Source organism: Chlorocebus sabaeus, chromosome 2 (assembly GCF_047675955.1).
Source record: "Chlorocebus sabaeus isolate Y175 chromosome 2, mChlSab1.0.hap1, whole genome shotgun sequence".
Lineage (NCBI taxonomy): Eukaryota > Metazoa > Chordata > Mammalia > Primates > Cercopithecidae > Chlorocebus > Chlorocebus sabaeus.
The window spans coordinates 50,534,534-50,559,333 of NC_132905.1; the positions used below are offsets into that span (position 1 = coordinate 50,534,534).

The 24,800-nt window shown below is 36.3% G+C and overlaps 1 protein-coding gene across 5 annotated transcripts in view; it reads right to left on the reverse strand.

The window, feature by feature from the left end:
- Positions 1-24,800, reverse strand: part of MACROD2 (mono-ADP ribosylhydrolase 2) — a 2,124,972-nt gene that overhangs the window by 842,544 nt on the left and 1,257,628 nt on the right. For all 5 annotated transcript variants that reach the window (XM_037985372.2, XM_007960545.3, XM_073008401.1 and 2 more), the window contains exon 6: positions 3,315-3,436. In XM_037985372.2, coding sequence (XP_037841300.1) covers positions 3,315-3,436 — 122 coding nt within the window. The remainder of the gene's footprint in view (positions 1-3,314; positions 3,437-24,800) is intronic.

A 24,800-nucleotide genomic window follows, 5' to 3' on the forward strand; every position in this document is an offset into this window, starting at 1 on the left:
TCTCCATCTCCTTTCAGACCTTTCTCCAATTCTCCTCCCCCAGGCTAAGGTGCTCAGTACTTTTATCATACTCTATCCTGTCAACATGAAAAGTAATTTGATAAATTTCTTCATATTAAAGTATTAGAAAATTAATTATCTACTAATCTCATGAGTATCTGCATTTTAAAGGAAAATTACAGAGAAAGAACAATGCCTTAACATCCTAAATTACTCATGAATTATGGAATTTCATGCATCTCTAAGAAGATATTTAAAAGTGATGAGAGAACTACAGAGTATACTCAAATCACAGTGGACATGATGATCTTGTCCATTTATTTGTCTAGGTGGTCATAAGGTGGAGGCATATTTTGTTAGGAAACAACCATTAGATCTTCTCTATGTCATAGAAGATACCAGATAATGTTGGGGTACACAATAGGTCTTACTCATATTTATTAAATAAATTATCATACTATTTGTCTTATATTCATTAAAAATATTTGAAGAATCTATTCTTTTGGTAAAATAAGAATAAGAATACATATGTTGGACCCTGTGCTGTGACTCTAAAGCCTTTGGTTTAACCTTAGCAGAAAAGTGGTGCCTATCAAATGTTTAATTTATTTCTGGACATTTCCCTGTTGTTTAAAAACATCAAGAAATTACATAGTAAATGTCTAGCATTCTGGTGTTCAGAATAGATATCAAAGAAATAAGTGATATTTCCTTAAATTGCCAAATCACAAGGTGTGAAAATGTCTTATATTTGAAGTAACACTGTCAAATACGTTTGAAAGAATTCCATTCTTCCAGTTATCTTATACTCATTATCCCGACTGATCCCTGTAACAACAGCCTCATGAGATGGACAGGTCTGCAATAACAGTAGTAATTTACTGATTCTTTATATGTGGAAACCGAGGCTACAAAATGTTGACATTACTTGTCCACAGTCATACAGTAATAAGTGGCAAAGCAAACACTAAGCCACTCTGATAAAAGGATTTATGAGAAATTCTTTTTGACAGGTATATAAATGAGTTCAAGTTAAGTTTATTTTGCATCCTAATAACCAGGCTTTTTATATCAACCATTTCTACCATCCATTGTGATAAGTTGACAAAATACAAGCCTATACTATAAAACATGTATCCAGTTGTAATCATGTTTCTGAAAGTTTTCTATTTCTCTCTACATAATCAGAATGTGATGACATTGGCATTATTATTTATTTAATGGTGATCAAGAACATGACATACCATATAAAGAAGAAAACCCCATCTACTCCAAAAAAAGGAAGAAAGGAAGGAAGAGAAGGAGGGAGAAAGAAAAGAAAAATACTTTTCTTTTTTATGGGTAAAAGAGACATGACATTTGATGGCAACTGTAGTCTACCATGCAAGAACATGATGATCAATTTCGTTGGACATTTCATCCCACATTTTGTGTATTTTCTATCTCCATTTTTATTTATTAATATTGGGTTGAATTCAGCTCAGCCTCACCTGCTAATTTCATTCAAATAATATGTAATTGGTCCTTCAAAATAATCATCAAAGATGTTAAGGTAGATCTAATTCCTATCAAAGATTGACTAGAGTATTGCAAGAACATTACTTCAGCCTATCTGCATGCCATTCGTTAAAAAGTTAACTTAGTCCATAATTCTTCCATTCCTTATCTAATGGTAGCAAGTAGAGTAACATGATTGTTTTAAGATAATTATAGAGATTATTTTCTCTATTAAAAGGTTGAGTGTTATTTTTATACTGTTTCTAGCAAAATTCTTCCTTCTTACTTTTTCTTGACTTTTAAAAACAAATCATTAGAGATGCCAATGATATCCAGAGACAGCAAATTCTCTCAGGTCTCAAAATCCATATTTCCCAAGTTGGAAACTTGTCTACACATCCATTTTCCAAGCACTTCAGCCTTTTGCTTTTTTAAATCAATAAGCCATATTGACAAAATTTTAATTATTCCCTAAATGTGCATACCTGTTTTGATTTTTCTTATTTTCCTATAGAGAACAAAATTAACCAACTGGTCTTGTGGTATACTTTGCTCCATTCTCTTTAAACTTCAGCTTTCACCTCTAAGACAGAATAGGATCTTACGTATTGAGCCCTTTGCAAACAGAATTTTAGAAAGTCAAAGAGATAAATAAAATATCCAGCTCTGTTAATAATTATCCAAAGATTAAAAAGGACTATATAATTAGGTCATGAAAAGTTTCCTTATTTCAAGCAGACTCACCAATGTTGCGTTAAAAAATGCACTTCATAATTACAATCATGCACAAAAAGTATAGCAACCATCCAGGGTTACCTAAATGTATCTGTTTCTCAATGCTTCTTCATGCAGATCATAAAACCACTACTTCTGTGAACTATCAAGCAATGCTGATCTATTCAGTCTGCTATGAAATCAAGTATTTAACTATTTCTCTGCCCCACAATTTCAGCGAGGCTATAATCTTTGTGGGGGAGGGGGAACAACCAAGGGATTCTAGCCAAATTAACTTATTACTAGATATTTACAGTGTGTTTTTCTATAGTTTGATTTTCTTGGTGTAATTGAGATGTAATAAAGGTAGAACATGTTGCAAAAGAAAAGCAGGTGAGTAAATACCTCCAAATCCAGCTAGAAGAGAATTCCTTTCATCTCAGCCTATTGGTAAAGAAATAGATTAGATCCACATTTTCTGAACTCCCTTTGTCTACTGATAAAACTTAGAAGAGATGTGGTATACCCAGCTACCACCTACAGAATATTAGTCTAATAAGAGTAAAATAAATCTAAAAGACTAACAACATTCAGGTTAAAATACATACACAGAGTAATTTCCTGCAAATAAATCATGTCTGACACTAGCATGAGAATGCATGCAGACACTCATGCATGTAGACAGAGATTCAACATAGCTCCAGAACGCACAAACATACAACCAATATATATTAAATGCACACTATTCTAACAAACTCAGTATTTGCTATTTTCCTTCTTTAAATCTGCTGGCCACTACCCCACTACCATAATATTTACTTTCTCCAAAGGAAAGTAAGTGGCAAAATGAAGAGGAAAAAGTAGATAAGATAAATCCAGTTCTGGGGTATTATAGTTTTAAATTCTGAAACATCATGAAAAATTCAGTAAATATTTGTAGCACACCAAAGAGGAGAGTCATGATTACCAAATTGGCTACAAAGATCCTTAAACTTAGTTCTCAAAAGTTTAGAAATGGTTTCCTACCTCTTTTTAGACAAGACAGATTTCTAAAGCATAAAGGCTGAAAAAGAGTGAGAAATAAAAACCATAAAATTACTTACAACTGATCGGATGTTATTTTCTTTCACCAGCTTCAGAGATGATTTATAGCAATTTGCAAGGTCTTCCTTGTGGGAACCATTAATATGGCCTCTGGCTATTGGCCCTACAGTATGGATGACATCTGTAAATACAAAAGGAAGGAAAAAGAGGATAAGCAAGGTATTTTTCACTTTTTACATAAATAATACTTGTTTATTTTAGGTATTTGTGTTAGAGCCTGAAGACAAGCAAGCTAAGCAATACATTGGCGATGCAAATATTTCTCTGGTAGAAGATCTTAAGTAGCACAACCTCCTTAAGTAGGCAATTTCCCAGGAAGATGATAATTGTGAAAAGGAATTCCCAACCAGTGAATTGTTTCATAGTTTTTGGTCAGATTCAAGTGACACAGATTATAGTATAAGATGTACATAATTGGTTCCCTGGAAAAAGACAAATCTTTGGCGGGAAATAAACTGAGGAATAATTGCCTGCAAAAGGAACATCTAGATTGACATATGAAGGAAGAGCCAGTGCTAGCCTAGCTTACTTTTAAGGCAATTTTCAGGCATTGTACACAATAAAGAAAAGCAAGCTTCTGAAAGAAAAAAAAAAAAAAGATGAGAATTTTTAATAATCAGTTATACCTTAAGAAGAAAAACTGCAAAATCTTCCTGCCAATTTAGAAAGTATAACCTACCAATCATCACCTACATAAGGTATGCTAATAGTTCATACCTATTTTAATAGGTTAATAGTTAATTATCTATTTTGTTGTATTATTAAAACATTCAAACATGTTAACGCAACCTATACTTTTCAACTCCTATTTATGTTGAAAAACACAAAATTTGATATTTTTATATACACAACAAGCCATTGTGCTATTCTTTTAATCTCTATGCACACATAAACTTTTAACTTTAGGAACGTAGTGAAAGAGGATTGTTCTCATTTTAAGAAACAATAGAAGAAAAACCCCACATTTTAATCAAATTTACTTGAAAATGCCTTGTAACTCTTGCTTGCCAATCTTATCAGTGAATTGAATTATTAGTCCATTTCATTGATGTAAATCATAACAACCAATCAACTTTGATCACAAAGAAAATTCAATCTAATGTAATTGGAATATTATAATGAAATTATTTGTGTTGACTAATCAGTACCACTCAATTCCAACAAGAATGACAGAATAATAAAAGTATTCAAAAATAAGAATATGGTATAGTTAAAAAAATGCATATGGCATTTGAATATCAGCCAATAAGTCACTATAAGAAAAATCTCGCCAAGCATGGTGGACCACGACTGTGATCCAAGCACTTTGGGAGGCTGATGTGGGTGGATCACGAGGTCAGGAGATCGAGACCATTCTGGCCAACATAATAAAATCCCGTCTCTACTAAAAATACAAAAATTAGCCGGGCATGGTGGTGCATGCCTGTAATCCCAGCTACTTGGGAGACTGAGGCAGGAGAATCACTTGATCCAGGGAGTTGGAGGTTGCAGTGAGCAGAGATCGCACCCCTGCACTCCAGCCTGGCAACAGAGTGAGACTCTGTCTCAAAAAAAGAAAGAGAAAAAAGAAAAGAAAAATCTCTGTTGGTTGCCCACTAAATGTTGATGCTACTATTTGATGTTTGAGAAAAGACCTAAAGCATTGGTTTCCATGATTAATTCTGAAGCAGTATGTAAACCCTTGTAGCCGATATTAAAGAGGGGCTCATGTGATCAAAGGAGGCATACAAAACTTCACTAATAAACTCACGCAGATGTTGTTTCACAGGTAAACTTACTTTTAAAGTGAGAACCACTACAATATAGAAGTGAAGGATGAAGGGGCTTGAGGTGTACTCAGGAAAAAAAATAGCACACAGTGATATCATTTTTTTAGAACAAAAGTAACAAGCAAGAGTTGCATAAATTCAAGCAATACAAGTCCTGTACCGTAGTAAATATTTATATGAATACTGTACTTTAGTTTCTTTAGTGAATGTTAGAATCCATAAAGGAAGGAGATTGTGCTTAGCCTTACTTTATTTCCCCCCTTGTGGCTACTTGTTATTTATACCCAACTATGATATTCTACGTTTTCTAATGGGTACAAATGGCAGAAAAATTGAACCGGAATAACACACAATTCTATAAAGCAGTATTTCCCCAAATGGGTTCGGTATGATATGGGTTTAAAGGTCAATTAAATTTGGAAAAAAAAAAAAAAAAAAGGTGAAATTATATCACACCAGTTACCTTACTGCAAGACTTCAGTGGGTATTTAAAATGCCGTAAGGAGTTGTGCATCTCCAGGAGGAGAATACAAAATGCTCTGTTTCCTAAATCCAGTTGACGATTGGAATCTGTACTTTGAAGAACACCTCATAGGACTAGATTTCCACAATTTCACCTTTGGGAAATGTTGTTCCAGGGCCATTTTGGCCCTCTTGTTCCCACTGTTGAAGGCAAAGTCTATGCTTTTTACCCCCTTCCCTACTGCTTCTAAACATCAAACACTTAATATACGAAAGAACAACGGGACATGACCATGGTTCTCTTATGTTGTGGATGGAGAAGATCAAGAATAAGTGCCTCTTATCTGGAGTCATAAAAGACATTAAGCAAAGTAAAGAGGAGGCTTAGAGATATTAACGGGGGCGGGGTGAGAGGACGGGAAAGAGGGAGGGAGGAGGGAGGGAGGGATAAGTGAGAAACAGAGAAAGAGAAAGCGAGAGAAGCCCATAAGTGTAGGAAATAGTGACATCATAAACTTTTCCTTTGCTTTTCTTTAGTCATCATCATCTACAAAACTTAAATGAAATTTAGGAAAAATTATTCCTTGCATTTCTTTAGTCCTCCATTTCATTTAAAGTTCTGAGGATAAACAGGCAATAAATGAGCCTCCTCAGCATTAAAATATTGATCTTTGTATTTATGCTCTATATTAAATTTAAAGCAGCCAAGATCAAGTGTTATTATCGACCAACATGATGACCTCTCAGATCCACAAAGCTGGAGGTGAATCAATATGAGGCTAGACAGGAAATCTCCTTCATTATTGTAATTGTCCGTAGTACTTATGAGTAACTACTCCACACTGAGTTTCTCATTTTCTGTTAGAAAATTCAGTCAGGAGGCCTGTCTTTGAATTCCTGCTCCAGCCCTTTAGTCATCATGTCTTAGATAAACCCATCATTTCAGTGGTCCTTGCCTTTTTCCTTATCTGTAAAATAAATCTCCGATTTAGATTATCTCTGTTGTCTCTTCTGTGTTGTGTAGCATTATTAATATCTAACCTTTAATAATAGAGATGGATGGAAAATAGAATGATATCTGGGCAGTTAAAAGTGATCTTAAACATGGTTAAGCAGCTCACTGATTCTAAGAATTCTTTTTAATATCAAAATATCATGACTAATTATTCACAATAATAGTTTCAAAATCCATTGAGAACATGTTAGAGACAAAGAGCTATTATAATTTTAATGATGCTTTGTATTGATTTATGTTTTATTAAACACAGTAGCATCTTCATAGTGGACATACATATGTAATACACATGGATGCAAAGTCTATGGACAATGCTTTATCTTGCACATGAGTTTTGAATCCCTTGGTATAAATAAGATAATGTAAACAGAAGTATTAAATTCAAAGTCTGATACATAGGAAGGCTCAAGAAATGGTAAATGTCATCGTCAACAGCAGCATACAAGGAATCCTCAGCACACAGGCAGGAATGACAGAAAGTTATCATCTCTTTACTCATGTGGAAAGAACACCAATTCTAAGATCTGACTACAGGTTATAAGTCCCAGATCTGTCACTAATCAGCTATGTGACCTTGTGCAAGTCACTCTCCTCTTTGGACTTCAGTATTCAAAGTCAAAAAAAGGAATAAATCAGAAGAGCAATTTTTTTTCAGCTCTCCAGTGCATTTCCTTCTGTACATGTCTAACAGGAACTGAGCTACAGATTCTAAGAAGTCTAATTTATTTTTGTCCAGATAAATGAGCATCAATCATGGTTCACGTTTCTCAAACACGATTATACAGTGAAGTGCAAATTGGCACTATCCCCAGAGAAAATGATTTAATCATATCTAACAAAATTACAAATGTAGACTTCTTTTGATCCAGCAGTTCTATTCCTAGGAATGTATCCGAAAGATAATATACTTGTCCATATGTAGAATAGTATTTACACAGGCCATTCCCTGAAACATTATATATAATAAGGCAAGATGGGAAACATCTAAATGTCCAACAATAGGGGACAGACTAAACGATGTTAGTAAAACGATGGTTCATTTATACTATGAAATACTACCCTTCTCTAAAACAGACAAAGAAGGCCTTCATGTATGCATACGGAAAGATACCCAAGATACATTACAATGTAAAAATAAAATTCAGAAAAGCACACTACCATTAGTGTTATAACAAAAAAAACAAAACAAAACAAAACAAAACAAAACTCCTCTACCGATGTAGGGAAGAATACAGGTTTGTTTTAGTTACATGCATAAAACATCTCTGGAAGGATAAACTAGCAGTTAATAACAATAGTTACCTACTAGGGGAGTGACAGAAACTAGAAAGATGGGGGCGAATATGGGGAGGAAACTTTTCACTGCTTTTATTTTTTGATGTTCAAGTTATGTGAATACATTAGCTATTCAAAAATTAAATAAAACATTTAAACAAAGAGTATATGATTTATTAATCCATATTCCCAAATCCCATTTACTCTATCCCTATAACGTTAAAGATCATTAATGTGCTTTCCAAAGATGAGCTTATATCATTACACATATAAAAATACTCTAAAAGAAAAAGATAGATATAATTTCAAGGAATATAACAGAATGACTCCCCTGAGTATATCTTTCTTTTATTTTCCTACCCTCAATAATTTCTTTATATTAAACATTATTTTCAGATAAACATAGGGTTTAAATGATGAACAAGAGGGCATTTTTCTCCTACATGGCTAGCACCCACTATTAAAGTTTTACTATAATTTTAATATGCTAACTGAGTGTGACATCCCTTAAAGTGGTAACACATGATAGGAGCATATATATATATGTGTGTGTGTATATATATATATATATATTTTTTTTTTTTAGATAAAGTCTTGCTCTGTTGCCCAGGCTGTAGTGCAGTTGTGCAATCTCGGCTCACTGCAACCTCTGCCTCCTGGATTCAAGTAATTCTCCTGCCTCAGCCTCTCGAGTAGCTGGGATTACAGGCATGCACCGCCATGCCAAGCTAATATTTGTATTTTTAGTAGAGACAGGGTTTTACCATGTTGGCCAGGCTGGTCTTGAACTGCTGACCTCAAGTGATCCATCTACCTCGGCCTCCCAAAGTGTTGGGATTACAGGCGTGAGTCACCGCGCCCGGCCAGAGCATACTTCTTATGGTCCTCCTTTGGTTATCTCAATAACCAAAGAATTTTGAACAATTGTCAAGAATTTTTAGAGATTAAAAAAAGACTATGTAAAAATTTAATCTATGCTTACTTTCCAAGGAACCCAGAGAGACAGAATAATGTGCCCAAAGTCAGAGATCAATGTGGGGAGATAATGACAGCATCACAATGACAACATCAGAGTCAGTGACAATATGATTATGAGTAAGTTCCTCTCAAGGTGTCTGCTTATTGAAAGAAACGAATGGCATACATTTGCATATATACATTTTGGCATGTTTGTCATGAATCTCATTACTTTAGCCTCATGCTTGTATACATGCAAATTCTGGTTAGTTTTGTGGTTAGATTTGTTGCAATATGCAACAAATTACCACAAAACGTGGTGGTTTAATACAGCAACCAGCATTCTATTATTTATTTTGGCTTCTGTGGGTCAGACCTTCTGCAATGGTTTGGCTAGGGGGTTTGGCTTGGGGTCTCTCATTTGGTTGTAGTCAACTGGTGGTTGGCACTGGAGCAGTGGAGGAGTGTGGGAGCCAAAGGCTGGACAGGCATCTTTCTCTCTTCATGTGGTCTCAAGGACTCTCCATGTGGGCTAGTTTGGGTTTCCTCACTGCACAGCAGCCTCAGAGCAGTTGGATAACTTAAACAACAACTCAGGGCTCTAAGAGCAAGTGTATCAGCAGGTGGATGCCATGTTGCCTTTTATAACGCAGCCTTGGGAGTCACACAGCATCACTACCACGATATTCTATTGGTTGCCACTGTCAGAAAGATCTCACATTTTTTCAGGTGGAAGCACCTAGACCTCACCTCTTGATGGGAAGAGCAGTAAAAAAATTTTGGACATATCTTAAAACAGCTATAATGCAGGACGCCCCAGACAGTTGGCACTTTATTTTGGTGAGTGCCAACTACAAAGTCAGGTGGCAGATAAATAAGAAATCAGAGAAAAGGCTGAGATGATTAAAATTATTACCAGTATGGAGCTCTCAGACCTATTATCTCAATCAGTCAACTGCTAATTTAATAAAAATCTGAGGTAGCCAAAGATTGAAATATGAGATTAGTATTAATTGTAAACACAAGCTAGTTTGGGAATAATGAATGCAATTGTTGCCCCTAGACAGAAATGACTGGCACAGTGCTGGTTTAGTTCTTTTGTTTTATAATGTGGCAGGAACCTGTGGACAGAGGAAAGGGCAGGCATGGCTGTCACGGAATCAGCATCATAACGTCCCATGAACGGTGAAAGTGATGTTATTTCCCTAAAGTGTCTAGCTCCACATTCAAGAAAAAGCAGCCTTTGTGCATTGAAGCCCTCTCCTATAGCACTCAGGAAAGCCAAGAAAACAGCAATGCAATTTGTACATTTAATCAACATTTCAAATGCAACCCCTTGAAGAGCTATGGAAAATGAGATGGCAGGCCCTTTTGTGCTTCATCAGACTAAAGTGTGGCAAGACAAATGGAATCTGTTTTTGCTCATCTATTTCTGAAATCAATCAGTCTGTAAATCAGCTTTTTTGTTCTGAAGAGATAACTACCGCACCACCTTGCACTCCCCCACTCCTATTTATCCTAGGAAATTAGTCTGAATTATATAGAAAAGGAGGATAGGATAGAAGGTTTTCTTTGAAGGAGGTGTGGAGGAGAGCCTATTTTTATTTCCAAAAGTGTAAATTGAAAAATATGTGATTGAAATGCCAAATAAATATTGAAAGCAGTAGAATTATTTACAAAGATTCAATCAGACTTATCCTTGGCAAAACAAATGCAGCAAAAACATTCTGTGAAAAAATATTAGCATAATGAATTTTAAAACAAATGAGAGAGTACAGATAGGTTGCTCTCATCATTTTCCATTTGAGAAGCAACTGTGCTACATTCAAACTGTTAATGAACAGTCAGACCAAGTGTAGAATCAATTACACATTGCTTTCATTCACTCCACTCTTGTATTCATAATCATAATCGGTCCATCTAACAGACTGCATAATAATGCTGTGCCCTGTCACTCACATCAAATTGCATGAATTTTAAGAAGAAAACCAATGCATGGAATTAAATTGATTTTCTTTTTTAGAGATACAACTACAAAACTGAACGCTAAAGGTACTATTTGTAAATCTTATTGGCCAATTTATATGATAAGCACCACCAATCTATGACCTGAAACAGAATACTTGAAGTTCAGTTAACAGAAAATTGAATTACCACCTGATAGCATTACAAAGTAAATGCTGCCTCTTCTTTCTATGTAGGTCAGTGTTTTCATATACACATTTTCTAAGTTTGTTTTTGTTATATTTCAAGAAACAATCAATTGTCCATAAGATGTTCCTTTTCAATCTGCAGAAGATATCATTTAAAATGTGCTTCAACATGCCCTGCGGCATTTTTCTAAATTCGGATTATTCTCTCATACATTTCTTCAGCTGCATGAAGGATTTCTGGCTATGTCCAGAAAGACTATAGTCATTCAACTCTTTGCATTGAGTTTGGGATAAACTAGAACTCATGATGTTATTTTTAAATCTAGTTTCCTTTGAGTTTGTGAGTTCACACATTGCTGTTTTTCACTGTTCTTGGTTACAAAGAAGGCTTTTGGTTTACCTCTCTCACCCTCCTTGATGCTATGGTTCTCTGAATTAGATATCTATGTCTAAGGTTACATACACAGCAATGGAACATTTGCATTTTACAGTTGATAAAGGCATACAGAATGCACTGCCAAAGCTCAAATGCATATTTTCAGCTCAACTGGAGAGTTGGTTCCTTTTTTACATGAGAATGTGATAATGTTATTATGTTTGGGGCATCATGTGCTGATATGTTTTATTCTTCATTGACTTCAAAGCTGTGATGTGTTAAGTCCGAGTTATAAAATACAATTCAATCAATTTCTACCAAAATGCCATCCTCTATGTTCAAAAAGAAAGAGGCAAAGCTCATGTTTAATTTTTTATCAGCTCTCCCTTTCCTGCCCAAATCTATTTAAGATTGACCTTGTTGATGGGACTGTATCCTATTTCAAATTGGACTCCTACATGTAAGGGCCCATTTTTAATAACACAGATTGAAACTCATGAAAAAGGGATATCCTGTGGTCAGCCATTGATAGTTTTGAGATTCCACAGGGTATTGGGGGCATCTGCATCACAACAGTGTTATTTCCAACAGAGAGGGGTCTCAGAGGAACTGTGGGAAGCTGAATTATCTGCAGAATTCCAACATTTCATGTCATTTTAGAATGAACCCAAAGAGAACACATCCAGAAGGAAGTGAGTCAAATGCATGGCATTTCTAGTGCTTCAATAGCAGGGGTGAGAGGAGGTGAAGGTCCAAATAGACAATATGACTTTTTCAAGGAAGATGATAATGAGATCTTTGTTCTGGTTCAAGAGATGTGAGCAACTTGCAGCCTTTTCAGAGAGATGCAAAATCAGTATTTTATTAAGATGCGAGGGGGAAAATCGGCTTTAAAGACTCTATGCTGTGGGTAAAATGAATGAATGTTAGTCCACACTGTAAGGGTAATTCTACAAATGCAGAATCTAGGCTGGGACTGAAATATGCAGATGGGTCAATGTCAGGACACGCAGGCTGATGCTGAGGTTGCATGTGCTTGTCATCAGCATTCCTTTACCACTCCCATGCCACCACACGCCTGGACAAGAAAGACTCTCCTGCAATCGTCCACTCAGTCATTAATTCTGTTCTTTATATGATACATATTTTGTGAGAATCCACTATGTGCCAGTGCATAGGGCAATTGTTCCATGACTTTCACCAAACAGGTCTGTGCTTTTCTGACTCCAGGACTTTCCTCATTTCTGGAGAATCCCCCTATTTTTTTCTCTGAAAACCTTCTTATGAAATAGTTTCTCATGGAGACTCCTACACTGTGAAGAATTTCACTTCCTTAAAGATGAGATCCATAAATTCCTCTATATCAACAAAGTTTGAATTCACTTCACTTCTGTTACTCTATAATATCACTTATGATAAACCATCAATATGACTTTGAACAGGAACATTTCTGAGAAGTTTCCATTGGTCAGAGCTCTCCAATCATATGGCATCCTGCCTGAGGAGGCAGGGAATGTCCTATCATTCAAGGCAATCAGATATGACTACCTAAGCCCCAAGATTCTTGCTAATTCTGCAATGTCATGATTCTGTCATTTCTGTTTTCTGTAGTGACTCGATGCTTCCACTGCAGGGAACATGACAAATCTATGTCTGTGTTTCCCACAAAGCCAAGAATTCTATGGGAATAGTTGCTTAATAGATAATTAGTGAATTTGTGGGCAATTAAATAAAAGTTGGCCCGATATAATCAATCTACTCAGAGATGATGTACCGGATTAGAGAAAACAATGAGGTAGAAGGGATAATCTAGACTGGGCAAGCAGTGGCATCTAGTTAAACTGGTTCAGCTCATTCAGCATACATTTTATAGAGCTGAAAAGCTGTTTCTTCATAGAAAGACTCACCAAAACCTCATCAAAGATCTCCTAATTACTGCACTATGGAAGATTTAAAAATAAGACTCTAACACTGTCACACTCTTTAACAAAAGATATGAGATTCTATCCAAAGACTCAAACAGAGAAAAAAAAAAAATGTGTGGTGATTCCTTTTTTTTGTTTTTTTGTTTTTGTTTTTTTTTTTTTCCAGGAGATGATTAAATAAGTGAATTCTCTAAACCTGTCATTTCCCTCATCTGCATATTGCTCATTTTAGAATAAATCTGCTTTGTTTTAGAGATGGATTTTGGTTCTTAAATCACAAAATGGAACATGACAGACTTTCTAGACATCCTCTGAAGGAATTAATGGGCTCACTATTCACATTTCTTTAAAAAGTGGCGTTTAGATATAATGAATCCACCTCTCCATCAAAATAAACCAGATCTGATTTATCTCTGAAATTGATCCACTCCTAGGACAGCTCTGGACTAAACCTAGGCCCTACATCTTCAGTCCAGGCCCTACATCTCATTTTCTTAAGGAACAATTGTATTTAGAAAAGAGAAATGAAAAGACGCTACTTCAAGGATTACATTAACATAACTTCTAGGCAAAAGAATATGTGAAAATTTCTATACTGTGAAGTTACATTATTTTACGAGTTCAACTTATTCAAATTCAACAATATGAACAAAGTGTTGGTGGAATGAGAATGATAAAATATTTAAATAATAAGGGCAATTTATTTAAATGTTTCCTCAGTGAGTGAGTGTTAGAGCAGGAGAAGGAGCAGGTTGGCTTACATTGCTGGGCCCCAATAGATCAGTCAATATCCTCACCTACTTTTTAGAGATAATGGGTTTACTGTGTACTAGAGCTATTTTCAAACTTTCTGGTGACACTTTCAGAACTGCTGCATTATAGCTTCTCACTGTGCAGATCTAATAATTAAATAATATTTACTTTTCCAATGCAAAATGAACATCATAAACTATTTTATCTGGTCCTCAAGTTTGAAGAAACAGTGATGTCTTTCAACTCCATAGGGAAAATCATTTGTATTGAACTTAGCATGAAATGCTATGTCACTAATTTCACTTTTATTTGGGTTAAGGGATTTTTAGGAGTAATTTTAATTAAATGCAATTATTGTTTTTTGCTCAATCTTCAAAATCTAGAGAAATTGCTTTTTCCTCTTCTATGAGATAATAGGGGTATTTCTACCCACCATCCTCTTGAGAAAGGAAAAGCACTTCTTAAAGAGTTTGCAAAGACTCGAGAAAACAGTCCAACATGGCTGCTATCAGATACACTGATTTACATGGAGAAGAGAAGGGTGGGAGCAGCTTTTTAAGCAGTAATTCTATAAGACATCATGGAGTAAAGCCAAGAGATATTCTTTGGAAACATGAATTCCCATGCAAAATCATGACAGTGGTTTTACTTTCTCATGCTTACTCCTTTGCAGAATGAATTGGAGGTTACAAAAGGGAAGAGATCAGCTGACATGAAAGTAGAGTCAAAGGCATGAAAAAGAGAGGCAGACCATTCAAGAATTTTAAAGGTGAACTAGCAAACTGTGATGATGGTTTTAGAGTGGATGGGAAAAGAGAAAACGAAGAGTAAAAATTGATTTCAAGGAACTTGACTCTAAGTGACTTAGTTGGTAACGGAAATAGGGAAATAGAATGGAAATAGAATTGGGGTCTGAGTTACTGCAGTGCTTGTCAGGTCTTCTGAGAGCCTATCCTCAACATAGAAATAAGATGCAGAAAGGGGACAAGAATAAGAGAAGTGTTAGTTAAGAGAAAAAGAAAAAACGACAATAAAAAATAACTAATTTTTTCAGTATCAAGACAGATTTTCCTTTTTACCTTTTCCCTTTCTTTGCCTATTTTGGGCCTGACATAGAATCAGTGAGGGGAAGAGAATATATCACTGAGCCTTTCAAACATGATTCATTACGAGACTAAGATCACAGAGGTCAACGTGTGCCTCTGCGAGATTATTTAGTAGAAACTATTAACGTAAAACCACTCAAAGAAAACCAAGAGACCTTTCCATAGTAATTCAGATGCCAAGAATGAAATGTTGGCATGCAGGCTTTGAAAATTAAATAATGAGTATCGGGTTTAAAAAGAAAAAAAAAATACCCGGAAATAAATAATATCTGGTAACTGGCTCTTTGATAATGTACTGTTGTGATGCAGGCCAATTATACAAATTTTCATTCTTTATTTAGAAATGGCGTTGCGGTTGAGATGATATGATAAAACGGCTCAAGAGGCATTATAATGAAAGAAATTAGTGGCATTAAAAATGGGAAGATTTGGTATGAGTAGGAAAATATGTTACACAGCAGTATCTAACAAAATCAGGAAAAAAAGATCAATAGAATATGTAATTATTATCAGACACCATGATATCAGGAGAGAGCAAGAAAAACAAGTCTCCATAACCCAACAGCACACTCCACTCACTAACTGTGTGAACTGGAGCAAATTACTTTTCTTCCTCTCTAAAAAATAGAATAATATCTGCTTGTCAAGTTTGTTGTAGGGAATAAATTATGTGATATATGTGAAGGCATCGAGCAGAGTACCTGGCATGTGGGAGGTGGAAGGTGATAAACTCTGACAAGCTCATCACTAGTACTTGTACTTAGTTGTATTTACCACGTGCATAAATGGGATAGGAATACATTCTTCTCTATTTAATCAGTATTTCATCATTATACTCTCAAAGTTCACGGTTATACATATTAACCAATTATGTCAGAACTGACATGTTACTGGTTTCTTTGCTTCTACTACTTCTTGGACGCCTGGTCTTCTCACTCTTAAACTCATTTTTTAGTGTTGCAGATATATATTCTTGAGTAATTCTTACAGTGATGGTCTGTGGCTGGAAATTTCCTAAGCCACTGCATTTCCAAATGTTTTTAATTTGTTCTCATTTCTGAATGCTGTTTTTCTGACATATATGCTTCCAGGTTCAAAATTAATTTTTCTCAAGAAAGATGTAAAATACATAGTGTGTCCAACAGTGACAAGTGCTAAGGAGAAAAATGAAGCAAAGGAAAAGGATAGACTGTGGTGAGAAGCAAATGGGCAGAGAATGTGAGGAGGAGCAGTTTCACGGGCGTCTTCTGAGAAAAGCGCTTATTCTCAAAATAAGATGAGTGAGGAAAATAATCTCCATCATTTCTGCCTTTGACTCCTCAGTCTGAAAGTTTGTAGTTTCTCACGGTCACAGTCAGCTTACCATTGTGAGGGTCGAAGCCTGAGCACAAAGTACAATATAGAGTGGGTTTAAAAACATAAAAAGGGAAGAAATTGGAGACTTCCATAATACTATTCATTTCTTTTGTTATGTAAGATACTCAATTTCTAATTTTTAACAATTATTTTTTTCTCTCAGAATGTTGAATATTTTTCTTCATTCACGTCTACTGTGAGAAAAAGACAGTTTGATTTTTATACCTCCATAGGTAAGCTGTTTTATATTTTTATTTTTTCTCCTTTCCAGAAGTTTTATGAACTTCGTATTTATCCTTGAAATTATTTTCTTTCTCAGTTTTTAAATTTTTTAATTTTTATTTTTGTGGGTACATAGTAGGTGTATATATTTCTGGGGTACATAAAATATTTTGATACAGGCATGTAATATGTAATAACCACATCATGAAGAACGAGGTATCCATCCCCTCAAGCATTTATCCTTTGTATTATAAATAATCCAATTATACTTTTTAGTTATATTAAAATATACAATTAAATTATTATTGACTATAGTTCCTCCGTACTATTATCAAATAGTAGGTCTTATTCATTCTTTCTAACTATTTTTTATCCTTGGGATTTTGAACTTTCACCATGCCTAATTCAGGACAGGACATTTTCTCCTCCTAGTTATAAAATTATTACTACTCTTTCATTTTTTCCATTCTTTCTAGAACTCTTAATAGTTGAGCTCATATGTCTAGGAGTAAATCTCATTTCCTTTTATTTTCTCTCAAATATTTTATCTGCTATACGTTCTAGAGTAGTTCCTTGACTTATTCTTCTGGTACAGTAAGTCTTCAACTGTTTCCTTTCCATCATGCATTCTTTCACTTTGAAACTGTTGTTCTTGCTTTTATTTCCAAGAATTTTTATTCTTTGGTTGTTCTTTCTCTTCTTCTTACTGGAACTTTTTTTTTTTTTTTTTTTTTTTGAGACGGAGTCTCTCTCTGTCCCCCAGGCTAGAGTGCAGTGGCAAGATCTTGGCTCACTGCAAGCTCCACCTCCCTGGTTCATGTCATTCTGCCTCAGCCTCCCGAGTAGCTGGGACTACAGGCGCCCCCCACCATGCCCGGTTAATTTATTTATTTATTTTGTAACTTCTACTTATGTCATATATAATTATTTTTTCTACCAACCTTTTTACTGGATATAAATCTGTTTGTTGCCTAGGCCAAGACTTGGTAATAACAAGCCCTTAGTGGATTTTAATTCACTTAACATATGCCTTCACACTTTTTCTGATAACTTATATAAATATCTAATTTCATACAAATTTTATGTATTTTCATCAGGGTTTTATTAGTAATGCAAATAATCAATTCCTTGGGAGAGTACCTCAAATAAGAAAAGAACATTAGTGATGTAATTGCTCACCGAATTATGCAAATAGATATTTTAACAAGGAATGTATTCCTCACCTAACAAACAACCGAATGGTAGAAATTGCTAAGATCTTCATAGTTTTTTTTAATGTTAAAAGGTAGGATTTTATTTTCCTGACATGATAAAAAAGCATATGCTTCCTGGTTGAAAGCAAACACACACACACACACACACACACACACACACATATACAGGGAAAAAAGGAGAAAAAAATATATTCAATATTTTCATGACTTTGAACTAGCTATTTCATAGTGCTTCGTTTAGAACTGATGACAGCATTGTTTTAAGACAGATTTATTTTATACCTCATCTTTTATAAATATTACACACTTTAAATAAACATAGATTTACACATTTTCCAGTTGTTTTTAGATACCTAATTATTATGCATTAATTACAAGTACTATTTAAACTGCTCGGACAAAAAGGGATATTTATTTTTACCCTAAACATTAGATTTATATGCCTTGTTACAAACTTAGCTGCCCAGAGATATTTTAAAGCAGAAGCACATTAAGCAGCTGAGTTACTTTCCAAAGCATCCTTGCTGAGCAGTGTTTTGAAGCCGCAGCACATGATATCAATAGTGTATTTTGATAGAATTTTAACAGTTTTACTGCTTGTCTCCTCCTGAAGGAGCAATAGTTAGGATAGTGTCAATAGTTCTCTCTAATACAATAAGTGAATGGCAAGAGTGTGTTTGACACTGCTATACAATAAAAATGCTAAACAACCAAATTAACCATTCTAAAGGAATTGCCATAGACAATTTTATTGGTAAGACAATATGAAAGTTTTCACAAGATTAAATCAAATATGTTTTGTTATTTCTTGAATTTTAATGTTCTTTTTAAAGAATTTGCTTATCTGTTCTGTTTGTTTGTTTGTTTGTTTTTAAGAGATAGAGTCTTGCTATGATGACCAGACTGGTCTTGAAGTTCTGGTCTCAAGTGATCCTCCCATCTCTGCCTCCCAAAGTGCTGGGATTACAGGCTTGCAATGTATAGAATATGATGAAGACAACCTTGGTCCTTTTCCAAATGTATCCTCTGGGCCTGAGAATCTAGCCATGGACTTAGAGCCCATGGAATATTCTCGGAGTCCGCATTTAGTTATTAGGTTCTGAAAAGCTTGTGAAGTGCCAAACCCCAGCAGTTGCTAGCAGCATATGGTGGCATTCCTTTAAATGGGTCGAGTCACCATGATCCTGGACGCAGTCAGAGAAAAATAAAGTCACGTTGGATTCTGCCTTGGGAGCTTTGTCACATAGGTATTTTGTGTGTACTTCTTCGGATAGGAAAAAATAGCTGGAGAAAGCACAAAAGCCAGAAGTGAAATAAAAGTTTTTTTTTCTTTTTCCTACTGTTAGAAAAGAAGGGGTGGGAGCCATGGCTCACACCTGTAATCCCAGAACTTTGGAAGGACAAGGTAGAAGGATCAGTTGAGGCCAGGAATTTAAGACCAATCTGAATTCTTTTACGGAGACCATGTCTCCACAAACAAACAAACAAATAAACAAACAAAAAAACTTAAAAAAACAATACAGAAAATTGCCCTTGGAATTATCTTGTGATAGAAAGAGGACTGTCCTTCCTAGGACGTAGCTGGCTGTGTTTGCAGCTTCTGATAAATGTGGCTTTTTGACATCCTTCCAGAGAAAGCCTATGGGCCTATCTGAGAGATGGCGCCTCTCACAAACCATTTACTCTTCCAGATGTCATCCTCATTTTTCCTATGACCTGCTCTTGCCAACTTGGATGAATGACTTCACTCAAGGAGTAAGGGTGAAAGCCAGATGTGCCCACACTGTACTTAGTAACTTACCCTAGTTCTTCCCATCCCAAAACATTGGCCTTGCTTCACCTTTATGGACCCAACTTACTCCATGTTTCCCTGCACCCAGCATAAACTCAATCTCTGTCACCGTTCTTGACTGCAAAAGGCCTACAAAAACAATTCTTTGGGGAGAAGACCTCCCTCTAGATTTTGCTCAGGGGCCTCCTTAACTAACATAGGAAAAAAAAATGGTCCCTCCTTCTAAAGGAGTTCATTAACGCATGTGGAATGAGGCTGATTATTTATACTGAGTAATTTAAGTCCAAAGAAGAAAATATAACAGATCCCTTTAACAAGCAGAATGCCTGATACACTAGGGATAGCAACTTCAAGACCTCAAGTAAGGACATGGGTTTGCTCTCCTTGAACCTCCCTGCACCAGAGGTCTCCTTCATTCTAGGGCCCACTCTCCTATTCCAACAACCAGTCATTAAGTAAATTCTGGCTAAGTGAATGTTGGCTAATTCCATGGTAGCAATGTAGCATGGGCTATGCTTAACTTGCTTTTGGCTATAGCCATACCCTTGTTTGTTGTGTGTTCTCACTTAATCCTAAACTGTGGCGTCATCCCCAACCACCTTTTTTTTTTGTACCTCCTTAAAAGTCTTGGTCAGTAGTTTTCAAACTTGAGGGTAATCAAAACCTCTTAAGGTTCTGGTAAAACAAAACATAGGTTTCTAGGTCATACTCTCAGTATTTCTATTTCAGTGGTAGGTCTGGAATGGAGTAGGGGTAGAGAAAAAGGATTTGCATTTTTAACAAGTTCCCAGATGCTGCTGATGCTGCTGGCCTAGGGAACACAGGTTGAAAACTACCAGTCTAGATTGGACTCAAAATGTCAAATGTGGAGTTGTACTATACGGCAGTGTACAGTTCTCCTACCAAAATTATACCCATCACCGATATTTGAGTGTCAGCTTCATACCCAAGACTCTGACCTTGTTTTCGTCCACCAGACTCACATCAACTGCACCCACAGCTATGATCTTTGGTTAATTATATTGTGTTGATGACCTTGACCTGTGTTGCCTCTTCTGGCTTGCCTTGCCCTGTTGTCGCACACACTAATGACAAGCTATCATTTTAAACCCTTCCATGTAGAAGCTAAACTTGTCCAAAAGTAAAACCTGTCTACTCTTTACTTTAGTTCTCATAAATTATAGCAAAGTGCCAAAAAAAGAGCTCATTTTGCAGTAGGAAGAGCTCATTCTGGATTAAATGTCAACAGAGCATTAATGACATTAATCGAGACATTACTTGAAATAATTTAAATTATAAAAAGATCAGGGTGTGTGTGCACTAATTGTGAGAAGAAAGGAAGTTTAAAGAAAGCATACGATAAGCCAAAAACTGAACAGGCCAAAATTAAGGAAAAAAAGCTAAGCATATAACTTGTCTTTTAATACATTTAAGGAAGAGTCAAAGAAGGGTCTGAGAAATGGCTGTAAAGAAGATACACAAATGGCCAATAAGTACATGAAATAGTGCTCAATATCCCAGTTCTTCTGGAAATGCAAATCAAAACCACAATGAGATGCCACAATGAGATGCCATTTCACACTCATTAGGATGGCTATCAACAAAAAGGCAGATGTTAATAAGTGTTAGTATGTGGAAAAATTAAAACCCTCATACATCAGTGATAGGAATGGAAATGCCACTTTGGAGAACAGTTAGTTCCTCAAAATGTTAAAGACAGAGTTACTATATTACTCAACAATTCCACTGCTGGGATCTACCCAAGAGAACTGACAACACACGTCCACACAAAAACTTATACACAAACATTCATAGCTGTTTTATGAGTCCATTTTCATTGCTATAAAGGAATACCTGAGGCTGGGTAATTTAAAAATAAAAGAGGTTTATTTTGGCTCCCAGTTCTGCAGGCTGTACAGGAAGCACAGCACCAGCATCTGCTTCTGGTGAGGGACTCAGGATGCTTACGATCATGGAGGAAGGCAAAGGGGAGCCAGTATGCCACGTGGTGAGAGATGAGAGACTAAGCAAGAGAGTGAGGAGGAAGTTACAGCATCTTCTAAACAACCAGCTCTCACATGGACTCATAGAGTGATAACTCACTCATTACTGTGAGGATGGCACCAAGTCATTTATAAAGTATCCACCCGCATGACCAAAACACCTCCCACCAGGCCACACCTCCAACACTGGGGATTACATTTCAACATGAGATCTGGAGGGGACAAACATCTAACCCGTATCAGCTGCGTTATTTATAATACCTCCAAATGGAAACAACTCAATGTCCATCAACTGATGAATGAATAATCAAATGTATATCCATCTAATGGAATATTATTTAGCCATAAAAAGGAAAGCAGTACTGATATATGCTACAATATGAGTGAACCATGGAAATCCTATGCTAAGTTAAGGAAAACAGACACAAAAAGCAATATACTATATAATTCCATTTATATAAGATGTCCAGAATACGCAGATTCACAGAGGCAGAATGTAGATTAATGGTTGTTAAGGAGTGGGGAAGGGGGAATGAACACTGACTGCTAATGGGTATAGAATTTTTTTTAAGGCAACAAAAATATTCTGGAATTAGTGGTGTTGACAGTTGTACAACTCTGTGAATGTGCCAAAACCACTGAATTGTATGCTTGAAAAAAGTTGTATTCATTTATTCTCGTATTGCTATAAAGAAATACCTGAGACTGGGTAACTTATAAAGAAAAGTGGTTTAATTGGCTCCTGGTTTCACAGACTGTACAGGCAGCATGGCTTGGAAGGCCTGTATTAGAATCATGGTGGAAGGTTAAGGGGAAGCAGGTACATCTTACATGGCTGGAGCAGGAGAAAAGAGAGAGAGTAGGGAGGTGCTACACACTTTTAAACAATGATCTCATGAGAACTCACTCACTATCACAGGAAAAGCAAGGGAGAAATCTGCCCCCATGATCCAAACAGCTCTCACCAGGCCCTTCCTCCAACACTGGGGATTACAATTTGATATATGATTTGGGCAGAGACGCAAATCCAAACCATAGCAAAAGCTAAACAAAACAAACAAACAAAAAAAAAAAAAAAAAAAAAGAAAGAAAGAAAGAAAAGAAAACAGAAGAAAAGAAAAAAAAAGGGTGGTGGACATGCCTGTAAATTCAGGAACATGATAGTTAATAGATGGTAGATGGCTGCTTGAATAGATGAAATGGTTAATTATTTGATATTGACTATGTCCAGAATATGCAAAATATGGAAGGCAATACTCCTAAATAAGACCAGGAAAACAGAGTCTGTCACCCCCATGAAATCTGTCCAGGGGTGTTTTTAGCGCTACTGGAAAGATTCAGATAAACCTTTTCCCCTGGAGTCCCATTGGACAAACCCTCTGTGACTGCCTTTCCTACCAATAACTGGAAAGAACATACAGTAAGGAAAACTATGTGCCACACACAACTGCCTACAAATCTAAGGACTGAGAGCCACTTCCATTTTTTTCACAAAGCTTGCTTGGATATTTCAGTGCAAACTAGTCAATTGACAGCAGTGAAAATGTACATGGAGTTCATAAACAGTGAGAGAGAGATGAACTACAGTGATACTTAGAAAAGACACACGTCCATCAGAAGATCTGAAGCCCTCAGATGTGGTTATGTTAGCTGATCACAGGGCTTGCTTTAGGAATAGAATTACAAAGAGTCTCTAAAGAAAGCACAATGGTATATTTTACAAATAAACTCTATGTAGAACCATTTTGCCATTAGAAAACATTAGGTCAAACATTTACAGGCAAAAGTTACCATCCTCTTAGGAATTGAAGTAGATCCCTTCCTATGTCCTTCCGGAAAGATTTTCAGAGTCTGTATGTTTTGGCCCTAGGTTTGTTTGTCTTCATCAATATGTAAAAGTTGGAGGTTTTATGTGTGTTTATACATATGCATGTACTATCAGCCACAAGCACGAACAGGCCAGGAGCAGCTACCTCTGTGATGTGTTAAGAAATGCCGGGAAAGATTTTGCATCCACTAGTGAGGCGAGGACTTTGGATATGTCTCCCTTTGCACCCCTCTTCCAAATCTGGGCATAACCTGTCCTACAAGAGAAGATTAGAATTTTAGAGACACTTAGATTGTACAAAGAGAATAAGATGATCCTCACTGAGTACTTAACATGTGGCAAGCACTGTTGTAAGTCTAAGGTTATTTTCATCTTTTCCTAACTTTAGCACTCACCAAGACCCAGTATTTAAAATACTCACAAAAAAGCAAAAAATATCTAGCTCTGGACTGAGATTGAACAGATGGACTTCTCCCTATTCCTTCTGCTAAATACAGCTTAAAACCCCGGACAGTATACATAAAACAAATATGAGAAGACTCTGAAAGGTGGACAGAAGAAGGCAGTCCACAGGATCAACACGGTGATGAGTTCTCCAGGTTTTCTTTTTGCCTCACAGATTTCAGCCTGGGTCCCAAAGAAGTCAGCATCCCAGAAATGCTAACAAGAGCAGACTAAAAAATATAAATAAATAAATAAACAAACAAACACACACACACACACACACACATACACACACCACCACCACCACCACAGGAAAGGGGTGACCTAACAAAACAGAAAGATTAAAAACTATCCTATACCAACCAAACAGCACAGACAAACCCAAGGCTTCATCCTTTCCCCTGTCATCAAAGGTCCAGTGGGGAGCCGAGATTTCTACCTGCACCCCACTGTAACAAGGCACTTCCTGTCCTGAGTGGTATCAGAGGAGGCTGGTTAGGAAGCCAATTTCAGCCCTTGCTGGTGGTTAACAAGCCCCCTCCCTATATAATGTCACAGCAGACCATGTAGGAAGCTGGAACTTTTACTACCACCCAGCAGGCCTCCTCACTACTAGGTCAGTGGAAGCTAACTGGGGAGTAGTAACAAGATAATGATGTTTCCCCTCCAAGCCAGGGTGGCACTAGCTGAAGCCCAGCAGGGAACCTGAAATCCCACCTCTTCCCAGCAGAGACAAAACACCCCTGACTCCCTGGAGTGTCAAAGGAAGCTGAGAGAGGAACTGGACCTTCACCCCCACGTGGCAGTAATGAGGCAGAATCCCCTTTTCCTGTAG